This window comes from Pezoporus flaviventris, unplaced genomic scaffold (genome assembly GCF_033815535.1).
Source record: "Pezoporus flaviventris isolate CSIRO_AGI_PZ_B2104156 unplaced genomic scaffold, CSIRO_AGI_Pfla_v1 ptg000176l, whole genome shotgun sequence".
In the NCBI taxonomy this organism is placed as follows: Eukaryota; Metazoa; Chordata; class Aves; order Psittaciformes; family Psittacidae; genus Pezoporus; species Pezoporus flaviventris.
Window position 1 is genome coordinate 85475 of NW_026892724.1, and position 16758 is coordinate 102232.

The 16758-nt window shown below is 62.4% G+C and overlaps 2 protein-coding genes across 8 annotated transcripts in view; both read right to left on the minus strand.

Annotated features, from left to right (window-relative positions):
* Positions 1-4453, minus strand: part of LOC133283423 (transcription factor Gibbin-like) — a 48296-nt gene extending 43843 nt beyond the window's left edge. For 2 of the 6 annotated variants that reach the window (XM_061480158.1, XM_061480157.1), the window contains exons 1-2: positions 4269-4390; positions 3848-3968 (exon numbers count right to left, since the gene is read on the minus strand). Coding sequence is in view for 2 of the 6 variants with exons in the window: in XM_061480155.1 (XP_061336139.1) it covers positions 3848-3983 (136 nt within the window). In the remaining 4 variants the exon portion in view is untranslated. Of the gene's footprint in view, positions 1-3847; positions 4092-4268; positions 4391-4429 lie in introns of those variants that run through there. The other 4 variants (XM_061480155.1, XM_061480153.1, XM_061480160.1 and 1 more) reach the window with 3 other exon arrangements.
* A 4345-nt stretch (positions 4454-8798) lies between these two features.
* LOC133283441 (proto-oncogene tyrosine-protein kinase Yrk) lies at positions 8799-16532 on the minus strand. 2 transcript variants are annotated; one of them, XM_061480184.1, is made up of 13 exons: positions 16443-16532; positions 13900-13961; positions 13479-13731; positions 13293-13395; positions 12959-13057; positions 12768-12871; positions 12548-12697; positions 11530-11685; positions 10962-11141; positions 10754-10830; positions 10530-10683; positions 9729-9860; positions 8799-9634 (listed from the first exon to the last, which is right to left on the minus strand). In XM_061480184.1, the coding sequence occupies exons 3-13, from the start codon at positions 13717-13719 to the stop codon at positions 9426-9428; spliced, it is 1605 nt and encodes a 534-aa protein (XP_061336168.1). In that variant the 5' UTR covers positions 13720-13731; positions 13900-13961; positions 16443-16532; the 3' UTR covers positions 8799-9425. The 2 variants fall into 2 exon arrangements, with proteins under 2 accessions (XP_061336168.1, XP_061336167.1); XM_061480183.1 differs by lacking the exon at positions 11530-11685 and adding an exon at positions 12005-12169 and having other exon boundaries at positions 8801-9634; positions 16443-16531.
* Between the last annotated feature and the right edge of the window lie 226 nt (positions 16533-16758).

Sequence of the window (16758 nt, forward strand, 5' to 3'; positions counted from 1 at the left end):
CCAAACCCTGTGCACACCCAACCCTGTGCACACCCAACCCTGTGCACACCAAATCGTGTCTGTGCACACCAAATCATGACTGTGCACACCAAACCCAGTGCTCACCAAACCCTGTGCACACCAAATCATGTCTGTGCACACCAAACCCAGTGCACACCAAACCCAGTGCATACCAAACCCTGTGCACACCCAACCCTGTGCACACCAAATCCAGTGCACACCAAACCCTGTGCACACCACATCATGTCTGTGCACACCAAATCATGTCTGTGCACACCAAATCCAGTGCACACCAAACCCTGTGCACACCAAACCCTGTGCACACCAAATCATGTCTGGGCACACCAAACCCAGTGCACACCAAACCCAGTGCGCACCCCATCCATCGCCCCCCATGTCCCCTCCACCGCGTCCCCCCATGCCCGGGTAAGCTCATCCCATGCTGTGTCCCGGGGGGCTCCTGTCCGTGCCTTGCGCCCGCCCCGTCGGGGCTCGCTGGCGCAGGCGGCCGGCGTGCTGCGGCAGGTGAGCCCCGGGGCAGCGTTCCTGCCCGGGCCCGAGTGTCCCCACCGGGCAGCCGCTCCGCAGGCATGTTCCTTCCCGGCACCTCCCTCCTTCCTCCCCTCCATCGCCGCTTCCCTGTATCCAGCCGCCGAAAAGGGGGGAGCCGACGGGTTTTAATGAGCTCCCCGGAGGCATCACTCTGCACCCCCCCGCTCTGCTCTCCTCTCCCTCCTCTTCCCGCGCTCTGAAACACAACCCTCGGTGGCAAAGGCTGGAAAGAAACCACAGGGCACGTTCCCCCCCCTCCATTCCCGCTCCCCTCCTCGCCTCCCCCGGCTCTCTGCTCTCCTGCCGATGCCAAAGACCCAGCCGGGCTCTTGTGCTTTCACTCGCAGCTGCAGCTGCCGATTTTCCCTGTAAGCCCTTGTGCCTAGAAGGCCCAGAGCGAGGGATTCTGGGACACGGTGATTGAAGACAGCACCAGCACGGAGACCATTGCTCAGACTTTCCCTGTCTGTCGCCCCAACGCTCAACCCACAGAGAGGGAGGGAAAAGAAACAGGAAAATAAAGGAAAGAAAGGGAAAGAAAAAGATGGAGAGGGGGAAAAAAGCCCCAAACCCGGAGTGGTGCTCGCCCTTTCCCATGCGGAGCAGCACTGCGTGTCCCAACCTCCCCGCAGGTCAGGCAGCCCATGGAGCCAGGCAGCACCCTGGGGACTCCAGCCTGCTTCGCTTTGCTGTGCCAAATCCCACCGCAAGCGCGCCAGATCGCTCTCACCACGCAGCCTGATGCACATCACCTTAAAAACTCATGGTGGGGGCCTCAGCAGCACCCAGTTTGTTCTTTCCCTTGTGTTATTTTGACTGAAAGATCACCATAACGCAACTCTGGAGGTGAATTTTGGGGGTGGGCGCGAGGGGAGGTGATGCCACGCACGATGCTGGCTCCTCACACGAAGCTGAGCGCTCACCCATGGCGTGGGACCATTGGGAGCCAAACGAACACCCCAGGTACTCGTCACCGTGAGGTCAAAGCCCCCCAAAAGACGAGGTCCCGAGTGCCTGAGGAAGGTCCCACCACATCAAATACCCGCCCTCCAGCACATGCACCAGCCCAAGGCATGGCTCAGCACGTGCCCTGAGGCAGAGCAGCAACAATCCTAGGCTGGATGGACGGACAGACACATGGCGAGGAGTGGGGGTCCCTTTGGTACCCCCAGAACCACCCCAGCATCCCCAAGGACTGAAGCCAGCCCGCGTGGCACATCCCAGCCCCGGAGTTCAGCGGCAGCAAGGCCGGGGAGGGGACCGAGGGGGTGACAGGACACAGCACATCTGCGACGCATGCAGGGGCCATCCCGCATCCGGGCAGCCCGGCCACAGCCCAGCATCCAACTGGGTGGCCCCGTGGGGAGAGCCCTGCCCTATGGCCAGGCGAAAATCCATCCCCCCCCCCTCCGTATCCCTCCCGCTCCCCCCCACCACACTGCCATTAGCGAGCCCGGAAGAAGGAAACAGCCCTCCCCAGCGCTGCCCTGTTTACCAAGAGCTGGTTCCAAGCACTCGGGAGAATAGCAGGAGCATTTCAAGGCCCTGTTTCCACTCGGCTGACACACACTATTTATAGCAGCCCACAATTCTCCCAGAGCTTTCCTCGGGATCTCAGCAGAAATAGCCTGCCCCGGGTCTCTGCTGCCTCCTCTAAGGAGGCCAGGGCAGTGCCGGCCCCTCCTCAAGGCTTCCCATAACCTTCCATAGGCTTCCATCGCTTCTCCTGCACCGGCCATCCTGCTCCTGGCATGTCCTTGGCCACCCCGTCCCTGCCGCCACGGTGCCAACCTTCCCTGCTCCCTGTGCTCCCCACATTCCCAGCCGCCTCCTGCCGGATCCGATCCCGGCGGGCGCGTGGTGGCTCTGCCCAGTGGGAGGGAGGGAACGGGACCGTGGTTGATGGGGTGTATGGAATGGGAATGGGGGGGGGTGAAGGCCACCTCCTGCCTGCCTGCATCGGAGCGCGGCGGAGCCCCCGGGGACTCGCACCGGGGATGGAGCTGGCCTATTCAGGTTACAGAGACATGGCAGAGCGGAATTTGGCGCCACGCCATCCCTTCTCCAGCCCCCCCCTTCCCTCCTCTTTCCCCCCCTTCCCACCAACACCCTCCCCTGCAAATTCCACAGCCCAGCAGGAGAAGCCAGTGTAAGGGGACACCTGGGGGGGGAGTGAGGAAGAGGAGGGAGGCCTGGGGTGGGGGGCCCCCCGATTCGGACCACAAGCACCCCCCTTGGCAAGCGCGAGGGCAGGATCAGTGCCCGTCACCCCGGGGGTTCGCTTCTGCTCTCTGTCACGCCAGGATAAATCTGGAGCGACTCCACCACGCGCCGGGGCTGGAGGCGGAACACAATGAGCTCAGCCCGTGGCTTTCGGTGGCCGTTCTGGCAACCACGGGCCCAGGGCTTGGAGGCACGAGGCCACCCGGTCGCAGCCTGGGCCACGTCCTCTCTTCCCCCAGCACCCAAACACGCGGGGGTCTTCGCCTGTCCCCCTGCCTCGGGGACACCAAACACGTCCCCATAGGGCGGGCAGAGGGTCCAGTGTTAGCGTGACCCTGTGGGGTGCCAGCAACCAAAGTCACCGGTCCCCCCATGGTCCCCAAGCACGCCGGAGGGGGGGAGAAAGGGTTGGGGGGGAGGAATTTATATCAGCTGATCAATAAAAACAAATCAAAGGGGGATGACAGGCACCGAAGTGACAACCGCGCGCCGCGACCACGCAACTTCACCGGCGGCGATGGGGTGAAGCCCCCAGCACCCCCAGCACCCCCGCCCCACCTCCAGGCCTGCCCGCTGCCCCCCTCCCTTCGCCAGCCCGCTGCTCCCCGGGGCCAGGCTGCCGAGGGAACGGGGGGGCTGCGGGATGCTGAGCCCCGGGGGGGTCTCGCCGTCCCCCGGGAAGCCCGTTGTTGACAGGCTCCAGCGCCGGCCCTGCCTTCTAGCGGACGAGCCGGCTCTGACAGCTGTCACTCACCGCTCGCAGCCCGGGGGGGGGGGAAAAGGGGGGGGTCGGCGGCTGAACTCGTGGAGACCGCAGCTCCCCCACCCCCCGCCCGCCCCTCCCCGCCCCAAGTACCATTAAACTCCTGCAATTTGGCACCAACTCGCCGCGCAACTTCGGCGGAGGGGACGGCGAGGGGGGGGGAACCACACAGGGACACGCCGCCTCCTCCCTCCCCCCCTCCTCAACCCCCCCTCCAGCTCTTCCCGAAGGGGGTATCCCATGCGTCCTCCCACCCCATTCCCGCCTCCCAGCCCCACACACAAAGGCGGGGGGTCCCCCGGTACTCACCCGCCGGCTGCTGCGCTCCAAGCCCCTCGGAGCCCGCCCGCCTGGGGAGGCTCCTGCCGTCCGGCGGGGCTGCCTCTTGGCCGGCCGCGGGGGTCCCGGAGCCTTCGGCACCGCTCGCCACCTTCAACGAGAGCATTTCCAGCGCCTCCTGCTCACATTCTCCCCAGGCAACTCCGCTCCTGCCAGCCCACCCCCTCCTCCGTCCCCTGCCTGCTCTTTCCTCTCCTCTCTCGTCCTTCCCTCTCTCCCCCCCACCCCCCCCACCCCTCTATTTTATGATTTTTCCGGCTTTTTCTCTCCCCTCTAACGCTCATCTGGGTTTTTTTTTTCCATGGGTTTTATTTTTTCCTCCTCTTCCCCCCCCCCCTTCGCCTCTCACACACACAAAAGGCAGCGGAGCGGGAGGGCGGAGGGAACCGACCTCCCCTCTGCGCCTCCGCCGCTCGCCGCCTGCGGAAAGCAAAGAAAGACACAGCGCAGCAGAGCCCTGGCTTGCCGCTGCCTCCCCCCTTCCTCCTCCTCCTCCTCTCTTCCCTCCTCCTCCTCCTCCTCCTCCTCCTCCACCTCCTCCCTCGCTCTTGCCTTCTGCCGCTCCCGGCTTTGTGGGGGCTGGGATAAAAGGGGGGGAGCGCAGCCGGCGGCGCGGCGCGCCCAGCCCCTCGCTCCTCTCCGTTGCGCGGCGGGGGACCGCGGCTCCGCTTCGCTCCGCTGTCAGCGGCACGGCCAGCATCCGGCACCCCGGGGAGCCGTGCAGCACCGCCGGGGCATGCCGGGCCTTGTAGTCCTTCCTTTCCCTTCCCCCCCCCCCCTCCTTTTTTTCCCCTCCTTCTTTTCCTCTTCCCCCCCCTCCGCCTTCTTTCTCCTCCCCGCCGCTGCGAAGCGCGCAGGGAGGGGCGCAAGCGGGCGCGCAACCGTTGCGCGCTGCTTGGGGAGGGGAATACTTTAAGGGGGGGGGTAACCGGAGGTGGTTTGCCGCCCCCCCGCCCCGGGATGCCCCCCCCCCCCCCGTGATCCCAATGGGATGCGCGGGGCACTGCTGCCCTCTCCCGGGCACTGCGCACCCCCTCCCTAAGAATATGGGATCTGGGGACACCACAGCCTGTGCACCCCCGCTTTGGCACAAACCGAGGTGCGCATCATCACTTCAGCACCCTCTGCATCTCAGCACCCTACGGAGCACCCCCTGGTTTATTTTCCCCTACTTTTAATGAATTTCTTCTTAAGCTCTTGTGCCTGGAAGCATCCCCACTGCTCACTAACACCCTGCTCCTCCACATCCTTTGGGATCCCCTCCTATCCAGGTCTTCCAGGAGGCCAAGTAATGACCGAACCCCCTTGGGACAGAGCAGGGAGCTGCTCTCCAAGCACCTGGAGCACCCCATGGCTCCCCTGAGCATCTCCCCACCACCTTCCCTCCGAGCCTCCGCTGCTGTTAATGTTCCCAGAGCCGGGTAGATCCAATATAATTAAAGTAGATAATACCAGTGATGTTTGTTATGACATTGTGTTTTTGTGAGTGACGAGTGAAGGGTTAACTCCAGGGAATTGGGAATATTGCTTGGCTGCTAATAACACGTGAGTCATCGATGAAAGAACACATGGGTGCAGGGAGAGACACAGCACCTGGTTCTACAGCAGCCCCTTCGCCTGTGTGGGGCAGGTCAGGGTCTGATGCCTGTTTCCGGATCAACAGGCAGAAAGGAGTGAATCCAGACACCCCCAGTTTCACCACCACGTTGGGATGAACTGGGGTCACGCAGGGTGGTGTCTTCCAGTGGGGACCTATTGAAAAGCCGTGAGCTCCATCCTATCCTGTGCACCCTGTAGGGATTAGCAGGGATGGATTGGGAACCAGTTGGATTCCACACACCCTGGATAAGGATGGGGATCAGTCTGCATCACTCGGGAAGCAGAGCAGTGGGGAGGCCTGGGCTGCAGCCCGGTCAGCAGAGGAATCTGCACACGCAGACAGGATCACTGCAATTGCTGGTGGCTGAGTGAGCAACTTTGCTCCCTCGTCCCCTCGCCCTGAATGTCAGCTTTGAATTTTCCTGCTATTTTTAGGGATGGTTCAAAACACCCAAGGAGGATCCCTCCCTTCTCGCCTTGCAGGGCTCTGCACCCAATGGGTATTGCAAGCCTGAGTGTAGCTGTGGGAGAGCAGGACAGAGGGACAGAGGGACAGAGGGACAGAGGGACAGAGATGTGAAACCCTTTCTGCTGCAAGCAGAATGGGTTAGAATGTAAAAGATTTATTCATTTAATCCAAAGCATTAAAAGGTCATGTATTAATCAAAGAGATGCTTAAAACTGTCAAAGTCCTTTGTCAGGTTTGAAGCGCATCTCTATAGTTATCATAAAATATATATATCTGTCTGGCATGGAGCCCTCGGCAGGGCTGGGAGCAGGGACGAGGAGCAAAGGCAGGCTCTTTGCAGTGGGGTCCTTGTGGAGGGGGACCCCTCCTTGAGCCCTGCTGGGCTCCCATGGGTGCCCAGCACCCCTAAGCTGAGCTGTGTGCATTGGGGACCACTCCACTTATCCCCAGGCCTGGGTTTGTCCCCTGCCAAGCTCGGCTGCGGGGGGTGTTTTGGTGTTGGGGGGCAGATGGGGAGATGGGGATGGGAAGGGGGTTCGGTTTGATGGGGGTGATGAGTCTGGGAGTGGATTCCGCCCTCACCCCTGGTTCTTAATGGGCACAGGAGGTTCGGGGGCATGGTAGGGGGCACTGGGATGGGTGAACCATGCCCAATGCCACCCGAGTCACAACGCGGCGGGTGCTCAGCCCCGCCGGGGTCTCTTAACGGTGGGTGACGGAGGATGGTCCCCAGGGCCACCCGGGTCACCCGGGCACCCCGTCCCCTCTCCCAGCCAAGTGCTGTGTCAGCAGCGCTGGCGTGGACTTACGCTACCATCTAGTGGCTGCTTTGCCGAGCCGGGGCCACCGCTGCCCCCTGCTCGCAGCACCGTGTCCCCACACGCTGCGGGCTCCAGCCTCAATCCCCTCCATCCCAAAGAGGCAAGGACCCTCTCCTCAGCACCCTTCCCACGATCAGACCTGCCTGGGATGCTCGGCTTGGCTTGGATGAGCGGTGGTGGCCAGCAGCCTGCAAGCCACCAGCACCCTGGGGTGGGTGCAGAGGGCTTGGGGGCAGTGGGGTGTAGCAGGGGAGAGCTGGGGTGCACAGGGACAGCAGAGCTAGGGGGACAGTGAAAGGTGAGTGATGCTTTGGTGGGATGCAGGAGTTTGGGAAGAGCGTGGTTCAGAGGCCCCAACTTGGGTTTGGGGTGATCCTGCCCCTCTGGGATCGGTGGAGCATTTGGACCAGGTGGGTTTTGCCTTAGTACATGTAAAGGGACTCATCCATCCCTGAATTCCTGCCCTGTGCTGCCCCAGAGCAGAGGCAAAACCATCCCAAACTTCTCCCCAGTGGAATCATTTTGGAGCAGCCACCAGCAGCACCACGCCTGCTGTGCCTCCTCCCCATCCATGTGCGTCTGCATGGCGACCCCATCATCAGCCAAGAACCTTCCATCCCCAAATCCTGCTGCTCCCTGGATGCTGCTGGGGCTGGTGCATGGCTCTTCCCAAAGATCAGCTGCTTATCCATGGAAAAAGGCATACCCTCCCAGAGACTGGTGCTGAGCTGCTGGGTGACTGCAGATAGACCCCTCTCTGCCTCAGTTTCCCCTTTGGAGACACAGTCCCTGCAGGCCTTGGCCAGCAGTCCTAAGCCTGGTCAAGCTCAAAGCCCCATTTTTGGCCACTTTCCACTGTTGTTTGGCCATTCCTGCCGCAGGGATGTGGCTCTGATCCACAACCCAGGAGCTCCACGGGCTCTACCAGCCCCTGGAGAGCATGGGCTGAATGGGACAGGCCCTGTTTTGGGTGGGGATGGCCCCTTTTTGGTCCCATTGAGGGACCAAATGTCCCTCAATGACCGTGTGCCAGCGCCGGCCATCTGCAGTGGTCTCACACCTGCGCCCACCGCACGCTTGGCACCGGGTGAGCATCCTGGCTCCAGAACCCCCCTGCTCCTCCATCCCGCATGGATGGAGGCTTGGCAGAGCAGCCAGCCGGAGCGGGACCGCATGGGCAGGGATTGGCACCATGGGGAGGGGGGGCCTGGGGAGGAACAGGGCGGGACTTCATGCCACATCCTCGTGCTGGATCCATCCCTGGGCTGCAGCGGGGGAGCTGATGCTGAGCTGCTTTGCCTCCTCTCCAGGAGATGCTGCAGCCAGGGCTCGGCTCTGCATCCTCTGGGATGCTGCAGGGACCGCGCAGCCAGGAGGGGAAGGGGCCAGAGCCCTCCTGCCTGGATGCTGAGTTTTGCCCCCACCCCCCCAGCACCCACAGGGTGCTCCTTTCAAGCACCCAACCCAAGCACCTTTGGGGGGGGGGGGGGGGAAGACTCTTTCCCCAGCTCCCCATTGCTTCTGGCTGGAGGAGCCCCCTCCCCTTGGGTGCTGAGGGGTGCTGTGCCCCGCCCCAGACACTGTTGCTTCACCCCAGGTCCATGCAGCCCAAGCATTAACATCAAATCAACGCCCCCCTCCCTGTAGAGCCTGCTTGCATCCCACTGTGAAACCCTTTAACCCAAACCCACCCTGCATGGTCTTACCATGGGGCAGCCCGTCTCCCCAAAGGAGGGGGGTCAGAAGGACCCAGGCTCCCCCCCACTTGTTAGAAAGGTTTTATTTCTCTCTATTTACAGACTGCATTTATAAAACCATCAACAATGAAGACTCCCCCCCCCCCCCCGGTTCCCTCATCCTTCCCCCTTGGCATAGCCCTGCCCTATGGGTGTAGGGGGGTGCTGGCCATGGGGCCAAGCCAGGGTATCCCCTCCCCATCACATTCACATTGCACCCCAAATCCCCCCATCAGCCCCTGATAATGTCTTGTCACAGGGGTTGGAGCCAAGCTGCAGCCAGAGCACTGTGGGGCAGACCCCATCCCGTACCCCCCCCTCCTGCCCCCACACAGGGCAATGGGAAACAGCCCCAGGGGCAGATCTGAGCCCCCAGCCTCAACCCCTGGGATCCCAAGACTCCCTGTTTGTGTGTCATCACCCCCCCCAGTGCAAGCAGAGGTTTATGGCTTTAAGGAGAGGAGATTAAGGGGGGGGGGGGGATGGACACGAGGGGATCCCCCCAAATACAGGGGTCCCTGAGGGTGAAGGGTATGAAATCCTATAAATTAAAGATGACATAAAGGGGGTTGAGGTGACTTTCTCCAGGTCAGAGCCAGGATTTGGGGTGGGTTGAACCCCCCCAGCTGCTGGGGAAGAAGAGATGGAGCCCCCAACCCCAAGGCCTCTGCTGCTATAACAGGAGTGTCCGGGGGCCATGGGGAGGTTCCCCAAAGCACTCCTCTGGTTCAGAGCCGGCTGTGAAGGCAACAAGGGGTGGGGGGCACTGCTTTGCCCCCTCTCTGGGGGCAGAATCCTTGTGCAAAGCCCCGTGTCCCCCATGGGGCACCCCAAGTACCTCCCAGTGGGTGGGTTTTGGGGGGTCACGGCCAAAGGGAGCACCTCCCCTGCCCCAAGGCCACCCCAAACCCGGGGGAGGGGGGTCACTGGTTGTCACCAGGCTGGTACTGGGGCTCGGTGGCGGTGAAGTAGTCCTCGAGGAAGGACTGGAGGTACTCGAAGGTGGGACGCTCCTCGGGCTCCCGCTTCCAGCACTGCACCATCACCTCGTGCAGGGATGGGGGGCAGCTCCCGGGGCACTGCATGCGGTACCCGCGCTCCACCTGCTCCAGCACCTCCCGGTTGTTCATCCCTGCGGGACAGGAACACCCATTGGCACCCCCAGTGGCTCGGATAGGGAGGCACAGGGCAAGCCTTGCTGGTCCTGCTGCCCCGGGGGGCCGTACCTGGGTAGGGCACCCGGCCTTTGGTCACCAGCTCTGTCAGGAGGATGCCAAAGGACCAGACATCCGACTTGATGGTGAATTTCCCAAAGAGAGCAGCCTCTGGAGCAGTCCATTTGATGGGGAACTTGGCACCTGCAAGCGGAGGGAGGTGAGCTGGGGCAGCCCTCTGCACCCGGGGTACCCCACATGGGGACAGCCAGCAGCGGGGACAACCTGTACTGAGGGCGTTCTGCATCCAAGGCACCCTGCAGTGGGAGGATGCTGCACTGAGACACTGTGCACTGGGGCACCCAGCACCCAAGGCATCCTGCATCTGGGATACCCATCATCTGGGGCACCCATCCCCTGGGACACCCACAGAATTCCAGCCTGGTTTGGGTTGGAAGGGACCTTGAAGCTCCTCCAGCTCCAACCCCTGCCACGGGCAGGGACCCCTTCCACTGGAGCAGCTTGCTCCAAGCCCCTGTGTCCAACCTGGCCTTGAACACTGCCAGGGATGGGGCAGCCACAGCTTCTCTGGGCACCCTGTGCCAGCGCCTCAGCACCCTCACAGGGAAGAGCTTCTGCCTAAGAGCTCATCTCAGTCTCCCCTCTGGCAGGTTAAAGCCATTCCCCTTACCCTGTCCCTCCATCCCTTGCTTAAAGCCCCTCTCCAGCTTTCCTGTCAGCCCTTTTAGCCTTTTTAGTTTGCTTCCCCATCACCTGGGACACCCATCACTGGTGGTGACCAGCTCCAGCCCCAAGTGGGGCCGCAGCACAGGGCAGTGGTTGCAGCAGCACTGTGGCACCACAGCAGCTCACCCTGGCGCGCTGTGTACTCGTTGTCCTCAATGAGGCGAGCGAGGCCGAAGTCAGCGATCTTGCACACCAGGTTGTCTCCCACCAGGATGTTGGCAGCACGAAGATCCCGGTGGATGTAGTTCATCCGCTCAATGTAAGCCATGCCCGCCGCGATCTGCGGAGGAGGACACAGTGAGGACGTACCCCATGGGGGCACCCCCACCTCCTTCCAGCATCCCCAGTACCTGAGCAGCCATATCCACCAGTTGGGGCAGCTTCAGGTAGCGGCCATCCCCATCCTTCAGGAAGTCCAGCAAGCTGCCTGCAAGCAGAGGGTGCCGTTCAAAGCATCCAAGAACCATCTGTGCCCATCCGAGGGGGCAAACCTCCCACCCTAGGACCTGCTCCCTGCCCAGCAGCGCCCATGCAGGGTGAGGCTTGCCCCCCGCTCACCCTGGCTCATGAACTCGGTGACGATGTAGATGGGCTCCTCCGACACCACGGCATAGAGCTGCACCAGCTTGTCGTGCCGCAGGCGCTTCATGATCTGAGCCTCCTCCAGGAAGGCCTCTGGGGACATGGTGCCGGGCTTCAGCGTCTTCACCGCCACCTTCGTGGTGCCATTCCATGTCCCTGCACCAGGGATCACAGCATCACCACCAGCACAGGGGGCAGCCAGCCCTGGCAGGGCTGGGAGGGATGGATGGATGGATGGATGGATGGATGGATGGATGGATGGATGGATGGATGGATGGATGGATGGATGGATGGATGGATAAATGGGTGGAGGGAAGGATGCGTGCATGGAGGAGCAAGGAAATCAAGGCAGGGCAAGGAAGGGTCCTGACACCACCATACCCCCCCAGGCCAAGGAGCCTTCCTCATTCCATTTCATGGGGACAAGACACCCGTGAGCTTCTCATACCAACCTTACCCCATTCCCTGTCCCTCCATGGGGAGCCTATGCCTGGTACCCCGTGATGCTGCTGCCTCCCACCCCGGCCGGCCAGGCCAGCCTTACCCATCCACACGTCTCCAAAGCATCCCATGCCGAGCTTCTTGTCCAGGCTGATGGATTCCCGCACTATTTCCCAGGCGTCCTTAGCTAATCCCAGGGTCTGGGGCTTCAGAGTGGGGCACACACGGGTGAGCAGATGGCACAACCCATCGTTACACTCTGCGGGGCAGAGGGATGCAGGGAAGGGAGGAAGGAGCGGGGGAATGCGATGGGATGAATACAGCATGCATGCCGAGCGGAGCGAGCACGGGGCACTGCAGGAAGAGGATGACAAAGAGGGGTCCCCCCGGCCTGGATCTGTGCTCCCATTTGAAATGGGGGGGGGCTGCTCGCCCACGATGGGGCATCCTCATTGTGACCCTAGAGCAGGACATGGGACACATTGGTGCTGCTTTCCCTTGGGGTGGATGCCAGGCCGGGGGTGCCCCTTCGTCACCCCATCCCCACCACTTGCCCCCGCTTGCCCACCGGGCCCTACCCATCCACACTTCCCCGAACTGCCCATTGCCCAGCTTCTTGAGGAGCTGGAGGGACTCGCGGGGGATCTCCCACACGTCCTTGGTCTTAACAGACAGGTCGGCCAGCCTGGGGGTCCCCCTGGGGCACGGCACAGCCAGGCGGCAGCACAGCCCGGCCGCCCGCTCTGCGGCACCGGCGAGGGGACACGCATCACCCAACAGCATCTCGCCCCCAACCCCAAGCCCCGGCATCACCCACACGGCCCAGGCACCCCTTAACGTCAGACACATCAATGGGAGAGGGAGATGGTAGGGGGTGCAATGGGGTGCACCCTCTCATCTGAACCCCAAAACCCCCCATCCAGACCCAGGGGCTATTTACCTCGGAGCTGCCTGTGCCGAGGACGTGGAAGAGAGGGGACACTCAGGGTGCTCCCTAATGCCACCCCTTCTCCAGTTCAACCCCTCTAGCTGCCTCTTGCCACTGGGTCTCCTGGGCTTTTCCTACCCGATGCCACCACCCCTCCATGCCTTTCCCCCCCCGGAATGCCATCCCACCCTACCTATATAGTGCTGGACCAGCTGCTGGACAGTGTCGAACTGGGCACGGGTGGTGATGTAGTAGCCCCCGTTGTCAAGTTTCCGGATCTTATAGTGCTTCACATGGTCTCCTTTGGCCTCATCCCAGTCCCGGATGGAGAGGGAATAGGCACCTAGGTGTGGGCACGGCTCAGGGGGGGATGTGGGGTGCACCCCCCAGTGTCCCCATCCCTGTGCCCATACCTTTGGTTGTCTCACTCTCCCGGATGAGGAAAGTGCCCCTGCAGTTGCCGTGACACAGGAGCTGCCGCTCCGCATCCTTGCGCCCGATCTTCCCAAAGTACCACCTGCAATGGGGCCGGGCTCAGCACCCCATGGGCACCCCATGGGAACCCCGTGCCCTCCCTCCATCCCTGCCCCCCCCACCTACTCACTCTTCTGCCTGGATCGAGTCCACCGGGGCCACGTAGTTGCTGGGGATGTAGCCGGTGGCACCCGAGCTCAGCGACCTGGCCTCCCACCAGTCACCCTCCCTGTGGGAAGAGGAACGGGGTGACAGAAGGAACAGGGTTGGACCTGGCTGTCCTGCACACAGCACCCCCAGATCCTGCTCTGCCCCACTGTGGGGCCCTTGTCTCTGCTGAGACCCCACAACTCGTGACCCACATGGCTCTCATAGGTACTCAGTGATAGAGCTGAGTCTGCGTCTGCAGTGGTACCCATGGCGTGGGGACACTGGGGGTGGCAGGAGGGTGCAGGGGGGCTCACGTGTTGTTGATGATGTGGAATTTCTCCCCCTTCTGGAAGGTCAGGTCATCCTCCGTCCTGGCCTCATAGTCATAGAGGGCAATGAAGAGCGTCACACCTCCCCCTGCAGCACATTGAGGGGACCACAGTGACCCCCACGCACCCCCCAGCACCTCGAGGGTGCACCAGGACCCCCCCCCCACTGACCTGAGATGCCCCCGCTCCGCATCTGCAGCGTGTTGGAGGTGAAGCCCCCCGGCCCCAGCAAGGATGGAGCTGCAGGGACCGCTGCGCCGTGGAAGTTGTTGAAGTCAGGGATGCGGGTGAAGATGGCACCCGGCTGCGTGGGCTCGGGGTCATACTGGGACACAGGGGGCTGGGGGGCACCCAGCTCGCCCCCCACTTGCCCTTTGCGGGTGCCCTTCTCTTTGCAGTGCACACAGCCCATCCTGGGCACGACCTGCGGGACGGAGGGACGAGCCCCGCTGACACAGCACACACGTGTGCACACGCGTGTGCAAGCATGTCCCAGTTAAATAGCCCCGGCACAGCCAGCAGCAGGGAGCAGGCTGTGAAGAGGTCCCCCCTGGCACCCATGGGTGCTCCTGTCTGTGGTGACCCCACTCACTGCAACAGCTCCTCAGGTCACTTCAGCTGCTCCATTGTCACCTCGGGGATGGGAACAGGCTCCTGTGGACAGAGAGGAGGGCACGGGCTAAAACAGCAATCAATGGGCTGCAGCACCCCTCGATGGGCTGAAACACCCCGAGGTGGGCTCTGACACCGCTGCACTGGCTAAACCATCCCATCCATGGGCTGCAACACCCCTGCATGGGCTGCAGTAGCCCTGTATGAGCTAAAGCATCCCTGTATGGGCTGCAATAGCCCTGCACAAGCTGCAACACCACTGCATGAGCTAAAGCGTGCCTGCATGAGCTGAAACACCCCTGGACAGACTGCAACACCCCGCATGGGCTGCAATAGCCCTGCATGAGCTAAAGCAGCCCTGTATGGGCTGCAATAGCCCTGTGCAGGCTGAAACCACATCCTCAAGCAGGTTTTCCTGCTGCTGTGTCCTCAACAACCCCATCACTGCCCCCCAAGGGGAGATGCATCCCTCTAAGGGTGGGAAGGAGCCCTCGCAGTGTCCCTGTCCCCATTCCCTTTGCTCTGTCTCCATCAGGACACCCCAGCTCCAGCTCCAGAGCACAGGAGATGGAGCCTTTGGGCTGGATGAGCCATTTCCCCTACCATTTGGTTTCACTTTCCTCTCTCACAGCTCTCCCACCTTTCCTTTCAACACCTGCAGTGTGGCAACACCGCAGCCATTGCCCAACCCCAGCGACTCGGCTGGTTCAGGTTCTAGTTTTGCTGACCATAAGTGGCTATTTCAGCTGACAAACAGGCCCAGTGCTCCCAAACCCCATCCCCTCCGGTGGGAATCACCCGCCCTGTTGCTGACATCAGGAGGAGCATCCTCCAGGCAGGCACAAGGCTGACATCCCACAGCACCATGGGGTTCAGCTGCTGCTTGTGCCATGCTCGTGCATGATCCCCTTCCATGGGTACCTATAAAACTGGTTCCTGACCCTCCCAACAGGGCAGAGTGGCACCAAAACTGTCCCCTTGTGTCATCCTTAGCAGGGGGATGCAGCTGCACCCATACCCAATGGCATTGGAAGGGGCTGCTTGGGAATGGGAGCAGATGGCAACCGGCTCCACCGGCACCGGTCCCAGCCAAGCTGCCAGCTGAGCCCCAGCCAACTCATCACCCCTGCCACTGCCACCACCCCACCGGGCATGGCTGGGGCCTGTCCGTCTGTCCATCTGTTCCATGGCCCCCCCCCCGCCTCCGTGGGTTATGGGACAGTTCAGCCCCATCCCCAGCTCCGAGCTCAGTGTCACCCACCCCATGGGGATCACCCCATTCCCTGCCTCCATTCCCCTTTGGGGAATAATGGTGATGGAGGCGGATATGGAATCATCCCGCCCCCAGTGCTATGGAGACAAGGCAGGGTGAAGGTGGGTACCCCAGCACTCAGGGGTGCCAACAGCTCCCCAGAAAGCATTTGGGTGACAGAGGAACCCATCCACACCTACACAGCAGGAGGATGAAGCAGCAGGAGCACAGCATGGGAGAGAAGGAGGAGGAGGAAGAGGATGGTGCATGGGGATAACCATGAGGATCCCCTGAGAGTGGTCTTCCCACCGGAGCATTCCACCCTAGCTGGGTGGAATGGATGGGAAGCGCCATGGGCAGCGTGCTGCTGTTCCAGTGCTATTCCTGGCCACTCTCCAGCAGTGATGCCCACAGGGACACCCCTTCCCCTGCCTGCACATGAGCAGGACAAGGCTCAAAGGGGGTTTCTGGCCCCAAAGCAGCTCTGACCTGGAAGAAGGAGCTCCCTCCCCCCCGGCCTCCCAGCCCCATCGCTGGCTGGGAAAGCAGGATTTCCGCTGGAAGAAGAGCAATTCCCGGATCCGAGGGGCTGCAGGGGCGGAGGGAGGGCTCCAAATACAATGTCCCGGGAGGAGCGGGTGGGGAGGGAATTGTGCAGGGCAGGAAGCGGCGAGTTCCTGTCCCTCCTTGGGACACACCAAAGGACCAGGGACAAGCAGAGCAATGGGGAGCGGGGGGAGCAACCGTGGCCTGACGCCCCTATAGCTACCCCAGCATCCCACCGTGGACACCCACTGGGCTGCCACAACATCGGCATCATGGGGGCTGGGGAGAGCAGAGGGGTGTCCCCCCATCACCCCCAGCACCCTGGGTTGCTGTGACCCCCTCTCAGGTCCAGCACAGGCAAAAGGCACCATCTGTCCCCCCACAGCTTCCCCATTGCCACCCGTTAGTGCCGGGAGAGTGAGCGCCTGCCCCATGCAATGTTCCCCCTCTCACCTGCTGCCCCCATCAAGGGAGGTTGAGGGTTCGCTGTTCACACACACCCCCCACACCCCACACCCCCCCCAGTCTCACTGCAGCAGCCGTTGCTGCCCGGAGGGGAGCAGTAAGAGCAGGACCCATGGCATCCCCCAAGGCTCAGTGGGGCTCCATCCCCATGGCCCAGTGCCCCATCCCACCCCAGACCCACAGCTGCCCCGCACATGGCGGGGGTGCACACAGCAAAGGGACTGATTGAGAGTCACCCCCGTACTGCACATCCCACCTACCGCCAGCCCTGCTGCTCCGGCTCGCATGGACCCCTGCTCCCGCGCTGCTCCGGATGAGACCTCAGGCTGGGGAAACACCACAGCACCCCGAACCCCGGCCGTGTGGGCTGCCGGGGGGGTGCCGGGGCGATGTGGGGAGCGCGGCGAGGTCCGTGTGCGTGCGCTTCCCCTGTCTCTTCGGCAGCTCTTGCAGCAGAGCAAGGAGCTTCCCCTCCCCTCGCCACCCCTTCCTCCCAGCGCTCCCAGCACCGGCTCTCGGTACCAGCGCCCGCCGGGACCCAGCTCTGTGGGATCCATCCCTGCTCCCAGCGATGCG